This window comes from Primulina huaijiensis, chromosome 18, assembly GCF_012295235.1.
Source record: "Primulina huaijiensis isolate GDHJ02 chromosome 18, ASM1229523v2, whole genome shotgun sequence".
Taxonomy (NCBI): domain Eukaryota; kingdom Viridiplantae; phylum Streptophyta; class Magnoliopsida; order Lamiales; family Gesneriaceae; genus Primulina; species Primulina huaijiensis.
The window spans coordinates 18121981-18133026 of record NC_133323.1 but is presented as its reverse complement, the minus strand read 5'-3'; the positions used below and the strand labels follow the sequence as shown (position 1 = coordinate 18133026).

General features: G+C 36.3%; 1 protein-coding gene across 1 annotated transcript; it reads right to left on the bottom strand.

Annotated features, from left to right (window-relative positions):
• Window positions 1–406: 406 nt before the first annotated feature.
• LOC140965282 (probable ADP-ribosylation factor GTPase-activating protein AGD15) lies at window positions 407–3512 on the bottom strand. Its single transcript, XM_073425443.1, has 8 exons — window positions 3335–3512; window positions 2851–2909; window positions 2681–2771; window positions 1946–2000; window positions 1590–1680; window positions 1322–1514; window positions 1034–1193; window positions 407–809 (listed from the first exon to the last, which is right to left on the bottom strand). Coding segments are annotated over exons 1-8 (702 nt in total). The 5' UTR covers window positions 3386–3512; the 3' UTR covers window positions 407–807.
• Window positions 3513–11046: the final 7534 nt, after the last annotated feature.

The window sequence follows — 11046 nt, the reverse complement described above, 5'->3', positions numbered from 1 at the left end:
TATCCTTCCTTCAATCACAACTCCCGGCCACTTGATTAATTTTGGTGCAAAATATCGGCCAACCTATTTCTTCCATCGTCGCGCCTCCGACGCTACACCGACTCTTGATTTTGACAATTCGGATGTCATGGTCTCAACGCACAAATCGTTTGCAATTACTAGTGCAATCCAAACGAGGAACGCAATCTTCGATCTTGGACCGAATTTGACGATCAACCGGAGGGAGATCCGTTTGTAGAGATTTACAAGAAAGGCTATCTCCGTTTAAAATCCGGAATAGTTTGGAGTCAGCGTTCAATACGCGAAGAGGTATAAATATATACACCATATGAATGGTTTAATAAACATACGACACCAAATACTGTTTCGAACATCAAAACAAAAATTTTAAACTTCCGTTGTACTTTAGATGCGAGAAAACGGTGCCCCAACACTTACAGAGTGCTTTAATATCAGACAACAACTTTGTATAAATTATCAATCAGCAAAGGGAATCAGGTTGAAGTTTTAAGGTCCGAATAAGTCAATCAGCAATGACTTGGCATAACTTTACCTATGCTGTAACAAGGACATTATAACTATGCTTAACAGAAGTATTATGACAACCCTGAAATGTGCAGAATATACAAAACTAGGACAGTCTTGCAAATTGTAGTGAACATGGTGGAGACATCATCTTTCTCGAATTTGCTCAGTGAAATCTATATAGAAGGTACATAATGTTCGTAGAATGGATAGTATGTCATCCCTTTACTGGAAGGTCACTTTTCCGACATTTGTTTCCATCTCCTTCGTTGATGCATAACTTCCTGAAACAAAAATTTCTGTAAACATACATGTATGGAGTCCTAGTAAACTTCAAGAATTGGAATTGAATGCAAATGCCGAGAGGGCTTATGGAATTATTAGCGTGCTAAAATTTATGTGTCTTGCAATTTTTCTTTTCACTTTATTTTTCTAAAACCGGTATACGATCTTGAGATGTTCTTGATATTTAGCAGAATTACAAAAGTAATTTACAGAGTGTTCTTACACTCAAAAGTTGCCCAACGTGATGGAGGTACAACAGTTCGATCTTGTTTTGATTCCATAACATAGAGCAGGCTGAAGAGATCTTGTGCAACATCAGCAGTGGGTTCGGAAGCAATCACTGGTGGAATTGGTATGTCATCAGATATCAAATCTAAAGAAGCCTGTTGAGGTGAAATATTTGATATCATTTTCTAGAAAATTTAACATATTGAACTCAAAGAAATCTAGAAATTTGTAGTGAATTTACTTTCACGAAGATATTCATTAGAACAAATGATTAAAAGCCTACCCCTCGAGTTCGTGTTGTCGGAGGAACTTGTGCCATGTGGTTGGTGAAAGCTTCATCTCCCAAAGAGTATTTTCTGGCTTTCTTTGGAATTCCTGAGAAGCTGGGACCTACAGATTTTTCACAACTCTGTTCAGCACCGACCACTTCTGATGGTGGCATGGCTGTCTTTGAAGCCCATTTTTTGTCCACATACCTAAATAGAACCTAAAGCATGAGAACCTAGGTTTATGTTTATGATGCACTCCAAAACGTTCGCAGATGACCTTACTTGGCATGAATAAAGTTATCAATTGGAGTTCTCTCAAAGTTTGGAGGTAGTTCTGCTTCCCAATAATTATTGGACTTCTCATTTCCTATCACTGCACAAAAAAGAAGATTGAGAACCCTTGAAATAGAGCACCAAATGCCAACATGAGGCAAAAAATTACTAGCATAAAATGAACTTCTAAAGTGTAAAAAACTATATCCCCCCCCCCCCCCCCCCCTTCCTCCCTCTTCCTATCCAGGTGCCAAACCCAGTAAAATATGTCTACACCACAAAAAGGTTGCCATAGGACCAAGTCTTTCATGGACAACAAAATGTGGTGTTTTACTCGCTCAAGGAATGGTATCAGGCAGACTCACTTTGCATTAAAACAACCTGCTCTGGAAGCCATGTATCCAAAGTTGTAGACCTGACCTATTATTTCAAGAAAAAAGATAAAAAAAAAAAAAGAATCAGGAAATGAAAAATACTTTACAAACTCAAAACAGTCAAAAGTTGTTAAAATTGAAATAAACACGCTCAATCATGTTGAAGACAAAAAAAAATTAAATACTTCAGAATGACATGAATTACAGCAACTGGAACTGAAGGCGAAACTACTGGAGTTATATATGTTGCAAACAGCATCATGCTCAGGAGGCTATTGAATAAACTACTCTGGAATTGTTACTTATTGACTGTGCGCTCGTTCATTCGAACTTGAGTGAGAATTGTGAACAAGTTTGAAGCCAGTGATTTCACTTGAGCATAAAGTTTCCAAGCAGTCTATTAAGCCAACAAGATCGTAGAAGTGCAGAAGATTAGCTTTCACCTCACTGTTATTGTGAATTGAATCTACCAAATTGTTGGACGCATATGTCTGACTTGAAATCTCATTCTCAATAGTCAAGGTAAGCATCGCAATACGTAATAAGAAAGATTAAGCAAACCAAAAACCAAGTGAATCATCAAACAAACAGAAGCATAGATGAATGTAAATCGAAATAATTAGGAAACAAGATCCTTTAAAATCACTTGCATTTGTAGTTATCAATGTCATAAACCACTTTGTAAATTTTGAAAAAAGGGAGATGAGAGATTGAATACATACAAACCTTTGAGATGTGTACTCCTAAACTTCGATGAATGCCCGAGCACTGCATGCATATAAATACTCCCAGGTTGACACTTGCCCATCGTGGAGCCCTGAAACCAATCATTTTTTTTGGAATTATATAAAAAAAACCAGCGTAGATGTCGAAAAACTAGGAACAGATTGACATACTTGCTCAGGCAGTCTGCACATTGCCTGTTGTCTGGCAGCCTGAGAAGACCTTCCAAGATCTAAAAGAATGTACCGAAACAGATATGTAAAAGGATGAGAATAAGTTCAGAATATGGTAAAATCGACAACATGAAATGTGTCAAATAGATATGCTAGATAGTTTAGTATTAGGCCAACTGAAATTCATCCAAGCATAACATGAGCGAGGCTAATTATCGCCAATTTCTACATTACACTTAAGACCCGCTTCCCGATCCTCATTTGTTCTTGATTAAGGGAAAAAATTTACCCTTTATCTTTCAGCTAAATACATTGTCTGTTTAACAAAGAAAGGAACCTCATTCTTTTTTCTCCATTCCCTCACACGTAAGATGCAAATCATCACCTGAACCAAACTAATTTCCAGAAATTTATTTTGTCGCAAGATGAAAGATATACATTAGTCCGAAAGGGAGAATTCATGTTGAAGGGGGTTGGTCGTCACCTTTGCATGCTTGCCATTAAGCTCCTTGGAAACAGACGCCTTTTCATTCATGGCTACCGAAACAGAGATAGAGAAAAGGGGGCAAGTTCCTCTAAGGGTTCTCTGTCTCCGTGCTTTTCGTTCTCTCTGAATTTGGGGAATTAAGGGAGATGAATCGAATCAGGTAGCAAGAGCAAATATGGTGAATGGCTTAACTGATTCCAAGGATGGTATGAAGTTATTCTCATACGCTTCCTTAAACTACGCTACAATTATTATTTTTATTTTTATTTTTATTTTTATTTTTTTGTTGAGGGAATCCGAGCAATTATTATTTACTAACCTTGTGTATATGCCATATATATGTATTTTCTTATTAAAAAATTTTAAAAATAAAGTTTAAAATTTTTTTTACAAAAAATTTATTTTTTCATGGAAAAAAGAGGATTATTATGGGGATTCTAAAAATTTCATGAATACATTATTTTGTTTCAATTATGAGTCATGTATTATACATAATATAGATAGATATTTAATAATTGTTTGTTGATGGTGCATTTGGGTCGAAGTCCATTATTTTCAAATCAACTAAAAAATAGTAAGCCTTTGTAAGACGATCTCACAGGTCTATATCCGTAAGACGGGTCGATCCGATTCATATCTAATATGAAAGTAATATTTTTAGCATAAAAATAATGTTTTACATGAGTTGGATCAGGTTGGAGATCCGTCTCACTAAATTAATTTTTCATACTGTTTGAAAAGATTTTTTTTCAAATTAAAAAAAGATATCATGATATTTAAGAATTGTATGTTGATGTTGCATTTGGATTAAAGATCATTTTCGGAATAAGAAAACTTTGAGGTTGCATTTACGTAGCTTAAACAAAAGAAATTCAATTCATTTTGATTGTTATTTGAGTATATTATAATTATTCTGATCGCAATTATTTTTAAATTCTTAGGTTATTAGAGTTATTTATGATATGATCAAAGGTACGTAACAATTTAGAAGGAGTGAATTAATTGTTATGCAAATCATGTCAAATAATGCTAATTTAAGTTGTGTTAACAACTTAATAAAATATTCTAATAAGAATTAATAATTTGAGCTACTAGAAACGTGTTCTAAGTGCACAAACTGCTCAGATTACTTAGTGAATATGATATATGTAAGGTCCAAAATACGATAACCCAACTGCATGCGAATCTAGGAAAAATAGAAAATGATCAATTAAATAATTTTAATTGCATTAATTAAATGTAGTAGACATGTTTACATGTTTAAAATATGGTTTTATATTAGTTTAAGGTCTAGGAAATTCGAACTATGTAACCTGACTGCATGCAATATAAGGTTTTATTTAAAATATGTTTTAATGATTTTTATGCATTTATTGCATGATTATTGCATGGTTAGATGTTTATTTCTTTGTTATTTAAAGTTTCAGGCATTAAAGTTTAAAGTTGCATTTCGTAGTCGAACGAGTAACGGACACGGGGATAATCAGGAAAATTTTTTTTATTAAATAATTATTTTTAATTATTTAATATATGGTGTATTTAAGTATGATTTTTGTAAATAGGCTTTGGTTGAGTATTTTTATACGCCAGATCATATTTTTAACCGGTACGCAAATTTTAACGATTCGGAGAACTTTTTGAGGGTGCGGGCAATATTTTCAAAAATGTACTTAAATGAAATATTTTTCTGGAGTATTTTTGGACTTGACGGGTTTTCTTTGATGTATAATGGGCTTAAAACTATTTTAATCCCTTCTATTTTAATTAAGGGTCTATTTACACCTTTTATTATGTTTAAACTCACCATTTGCAAACCCTAAACCTAACCTAAGCACTTGGCCGCCCCTCCCCATCAGCAGCAGCCTCCCTTCGAATTTTCAGCAGCCAACATTTGAGTTCTTCAAGTTTTTTCAAGAAAAGCCCTTCCTCGTCCCTCCAGTGCTCGTCCTACGTGAAGATATCAAAGTTTTCATGCATTTAAACGCAAAGGCACGCCCAAAAACGTTTTTTTCTCATCATTCATGCTTTTTTATGCTGACATGTGTGGGTTTGCATGAATATTACATAGATACATCATGTGGTTTTGTTTTTGCAAAGATTATGCCATGAACATGCATTATCTTTTGTGTAACTCACGTTTTTGTTACCTTGGTGCAAGGGGCTGCCATGTGAGGGTCCTAGGGGGCTGTTCACATTGAGGGATAAGGCGTTAAGGGGCTAGAGTCGGTTATGGGTCGAGACTTCGTGAGGGCCGATCGGTATTTCTTGGGTGATTGGTTCGGTTGTGGTTAGATCGGATGAAGTGAGTAAGCCGGCTGTGCAAGGGCCGTTCCTAGACTTGGACAAGACCCTAGTGGGTCTGAGTCATGTTCTAGGATGGCTCGAACGTTGCTGGACTTGGTCACAAAGCCGATCGAGCGTGAGGGGTGAAGGTTGGTCTCGGCTGGAATTTTTGGATGGCTCTCGGATGTTTGCACCTTATGGCGTGCATGGGGCTGAGAGATAGGGTCATGTCGGTCCAGGAGGGTCAAGGGGTGGTCTAGGAAGGGTTGGATTGGGGCTGGTCCTTGTCGGTTTGGGCTAGAGTCAAGAAATCGAGGCTAGGGTAAAATTAAGGTTTCGTGGTAGGTGCGCTGGAAATTTCCAACAACATTCAGTCGTGGCTCGTAGGTACTAAAGGGTCTGGAACAAGTGGTTTAGGTGCTGGTTGGGTAGGTTCAAGTCATGGTTTATATTTCCCGAACAGCCAACCCAACAACCATAATCTCATCAACAGTCACAAACCATAAAGCGGAGCCTCCACATGAAAGTGCAATGTGAAACATCCCTTACTCATTTTTCTTTAAAATATACCATAATTTTTTTTAAAAAAAAACAATAGACTTCGGCCTATACCTATATATATATACATATATTTTTACTATTTGCACCATTAAAATATACTCACCATCTAAATTACTCAAAACTCAGTAACTGCAGTAAAATTCATAAAATCATAAACATTAAACCAAACCTAAAATTAGCATTTTTTACAAATAGCATGTACGTCATAAATCCTCTCAGAAACCACTCATTCACATAAAAGTCATGAAAATAATTAAAATATTGTAAAAGCATTAACTGTGAAGAATACTAGCAAATTCCTCGGGTCAGTGCAACATCAGCCCAGCAAGTTCAATCATCGAGTCCTCCTATCAACAGAAATATCCCCACTTTCATCATCACACCTAGTGAGTCTAATGACTCAGCGAACCTTAACTATAGTAACAAGTAATACGTATACATCCTCATGTAACAGTGAAAATTTTTTTTAATAAGAGAGCTTTGATATGAACATGCACAAACTTAAACATTTCCTTTCATCATATACTTTTCTTTTCATCATATACACATACATTTCCTTTGGGGTGAAATCAGTTCATTAATTATGACCATCCTATCATTTTTCGATCGATTGATCAATCTCAGTTGTGACCATGTACCAGGCGATGGGGCAAGAGTAACCACTTTTCTGTTTCGTGCCTTGGCCTATAGTTGGTGGGGACTCCAGCAATCACTTTTCCGTTACTGGGCTGTGGCCTATGAAAATCCGATATTGGGGCTTTGATCCGTAAACGGATTCCACTGGGGCTTTGTCCCTCACGAATTCCCATTTCATTACCGTCACAATAAAATCACTTCAATCAAAACATTTTCACCATTTCCATCACTTCATAAAAATAAATGCATCAATATCAAATTTTTTTTAAAACAAGTATGCAACACATCTTTTAACATTTATTATTTTTCATCGTAAAATTCCATAACCTTTCAAAATAAACACTTTTAATTCATTACAGTATTCACGACACTGCCAGGACTCCTAATATTTTTTAGGTGTAAAATTATCGTTTTGTCCCTGAAACCCTAATTTTTCCATTTTATCTCTGGACCTTAAAACTTCGACCCAAATCTATCTAAACTAACCATAACACCTTAAAATACACCCATAAATATTTTTTAGACGTAAACTTAAGCCCCTTGAATAAATTTCGTAATTCGTTTTAAAACTTGTCCGAAGTCCTGGTTTTAGCCCGAATCTTAACCAAACTTTAACCATAGCCTAATAACATGTTAGGATCGGTTGGGAGCGAAAAAAGTGTTTAGAAGGAGGGGTAGAATAAATACTTTACAATTTTTGCAACTTTTTTGATTTATGAATCAGTTTAATGATAAACTGAATTCGCGAATCTTGTTGTCAAAGTCAATCAGTTAACTTGATAAAAGTGCGGAAATAACTGAAAGAGAGATAGAATAAAACTGATAAAGAAAGAACACAAGATTTATGGATGTTTGAAGATTTCAAATACTCCGACGTCACTCCTTCTATCTCGAAGATAGGTTAATCACTAAAAGACTTTGATCTATACAATGAATTTTACAAACTCACTTCAGTTTGGACTTAAACACTGCCAAAATTGAAAATCTTAGTATCAAATACAACTTATCAGTATTTAACTGATTTGTAACTTTCTTAGCACAACTGGTCTCTACAAGATCGAATGTATAACAATAAATATTTGTGCTTGAAGATCAATGTATAGCCTGAAAGCTATGAATGTGAATAATAAGTGTGAGCTTTTTGAGAATTTGTTTGCAAACTTTGTAACTCAGGAACTTCGTAACTGGATTGTTATTATTCTTCAGCTGATCTTCCTTGGTTATTTATAGGCTTTGCTTCCAACGATAACAATGAATGCATTTTGAATCTTTATATCCGTTGTATACATTCTTCTGGCATTCGTACACTATAACTTTTTTGAAATGTGATGTTCCCACTACACGTTGCAGTCTGCTCTTGTACAATTGTCGGTTGATAGCTACATTCCTTAACTGATGACGTGTTAAGCTGATAGAATGAACTGATCGTTTGTGTAACTGATCAGTCTTAACTGATCGTTTGTGTAACTGATCGTCCAGTTGACTACACAGTTCAGTTAGCTTAGCTGAGTTTAGTTGCCTTTGATTGAATAACTTTAGGCAACTATCAGTGTACGAATCTTCAATTCAGTTACTTTCAGTTTTCTCAATCAGTTGTTCAATCTTTTGACGTTTTAACTTGTCAAACTCCGAAATTAAGATCTCAACAATTTCTCCCTTTTTGGTGTTTGACAAAACTTGGAATATATGAACTGATCAAACTGAACTTCTCGTAAATAAAATAATCTTTTATTGATAACTTATTCAGTGTACAGATTCGTACAAAGAATGAAAGAATATCTAAATAAAAGAATCTTCTACGAACTGACTGAAAATTTGCCAAAAGCTCTCAACTGAATGTAAAGACTGTCTTCTAACTGATTTTGGACTTCTTCATTTCTTTGCTTTCTTATCAGTTGGTCCTTGATCAGTTGGTTGACTTGGTTTTTTCTTGGATAGCTACTGCTGTTCCTCTTCCCCTTTTTTGCCAAATCTATCAACCTTGCTGGACAATGCACGGACTTCCGAGGTGACATTAGATATAGCAGTCAGTAATTGTTCTTGCATCAAATCTATTCTCTTTGTCACTATTGTTTCCAAAAATTCAATACAATTTTTATACATGTCTTGAGTCTTGAAATGTGGTTGAACTGTCACTCGGTCTTTCTTAAATTGGTCTAGTTGAAAGAATAATGAAGTGATATCCTTTGTAACCTGTTGTAGGTTCTTCATTGTATACTCCTTTATAGAGTCCATCTTCAAGGTGTGCAGCAATTGGGTTGAGTTTATATCAGAAATAGAAGAAATCTGATTATGAAGGTTGGAATGAATGTATTCTATCATAGATTCAGTAGCCATTGGTATCTGAGGAGACAAAGCTTCAGATGATTCCGGTTCTTGCTCGTTGTCTGCTTCATTAAAAATGACCAAGGCCCGATTTGGTGATTCATTCTCCACCACGTCTGAAACACTTTCTTCAACTATTTTCTGTTAGTGATCTTGAGGAGAGGTAGAAATCTGAACTACAGTTGAGCTGGTAGGCTCTTCAGTTGGTTCGGCAACTGATACTTTAGTAGGCTCTTCAGTTGACATTGATTGCAACTAAGCCACTTCAGTTTCAGCTGGGACTACTTGTTCAGTCGTGGCAGGCAATTGAACTGATGTTTCAACTTCTGATATTACAGCCTCTGATGCTGGCTGTACAATTTTTCTCGGGTCTTCAACTGATTCTTCAGTTATCATATTCAGCTGAATGTCATCTGCAACTGACTGTATCACTTCATCAATATTTGCTAGTGACAACTCAGCATCAGTGTAGAGTTGAAGACCTGCTGGAGAAGATGGAAGAACAGAAGGTGACGGTTGAACATCCTTTGGGGAAGGAACATTTACTTTGCTTAGTTTGTTCAGCAACTGCTTCCTGGGATGGCTCTAGATGATGTGCCGATGGTTCAGTCTGCTCTAATGAGGAAGAACTCTGGGAATGTGTTGGAATGGTCAACTCTTGACCCATTTCCCAATCTTTGATCTTCATCTGTAAAGATAAGAGATCCGTGTACAACTGGTCATAAACTGCTTTGTCATTGAAAGCAGTTGGACTTGTAGGATCATAGTTCTTGTGTAGTTGAGCTATGACTTGAGCCAGCTTCTTTGCATGCATAAGATCAAAGAAGTAATTCCTTCTCTCCAGTGCTTGAACAATTGTGGTAGCTTTGACTACCCTTAGGATTATGGCTTCCAAAGCGATGAATTTATTCAAAACTGATTTTTTCTGCAATCGCTTGGCCTACACTTCTGTCCTAAATCTAACCCATTCATTGTAAGTTTTCAACTTCGATTCAGAAAACTCATTTACTTCTTTCCATATCAAATCAATATGAGTCTGAATCGGGTTGGTTGTTCTGGGCTCTTCAATCATCTTGCCCTTACCTTTCGGGTCAGTGAGGGCATTAGAAATGCTCAGCCTTGAAACAGTTGCATCCACTTTCTCTCTTATCACCACTCCCTTAGGTCTGGAAAAAGATAGTGCAATTTTCCTGGGGATAGTAATCAGTGGTGCTTTTACTCCAACTTGTTTCTGTTTGTCACCAGATTCGGTGATAGTCTTCTTTGAAGGAGTAGTTGGAGTCGGTAACTGCTGTTCAGTTGAGAACGCAACTAGAACTGCCTTAATTGGTATTGCACTGATCGGCTGTTCAGTTCCAGTTTGCCTCAGTCTGTCAGTTGGAATGGCTTCCAAGGTAGCTACTAGTTTGGTTTTTTGAGTCCTTGGCCTCTTCATTATTTTCGGAGATGGAGTTTTCTCCAATTCAGTCTCACTAACAATCAGTTTCCTCTTGATTTCCTTTTTCTGAGACAAGGCCTTGGTCTTCTTAACTGATTTGGGAGCTGTCTGCGTCCCAATCTCCTTCTTTACTTTGATAAACTGCTCAGGAGACATGTCCAGCTTGGTTTTCAGTGGCTGAACATTCCTAGCATTGAAGACCTTGTATTTGGATTACTTCTCAGAAGAGTCATCCACCAAACCTCTGTTTTTTAGAAAAAAACTGATAGGCACAGCAAAGCCTTTGGACTGTTTTGATGATTGGACCATGTTCTTTAAAATATTGAACAATATGGTTGACCAGTTCAACTTGCATCCTTTCACCAAAGCAGTCATTAATTGAAATTTCTCCAGAGTTGGAGTAGCAAAAGACCATGCCTTAGCCAGAAGACCTTTGGCTACAATATCTACCAACAGCTTATATTCA

Coding starts and splice junctions, on each gene's coding strand:
- LOC140965282 (XM_073425443.1), bottom strand. CDS start 3,385: ATGAATGAAAAGGCGTCTGTTTCCAAGGAGCTTAATGGCAAGCATGCA. Junction 2,772..2,850: donor TGTGCAGACTGCCTGAGCAA/GTATGTCAATCT, acceptor GATTGGTTTCAG/GGCTCCACGATGGGCAAGTG. Junction 2,001..2,680: donor TAGGAGTACACATCTCAAAG/GTTTGTATGTAT, acceptor TTGAAATAATAG/GTCAGGTCTACAACTTTGGA.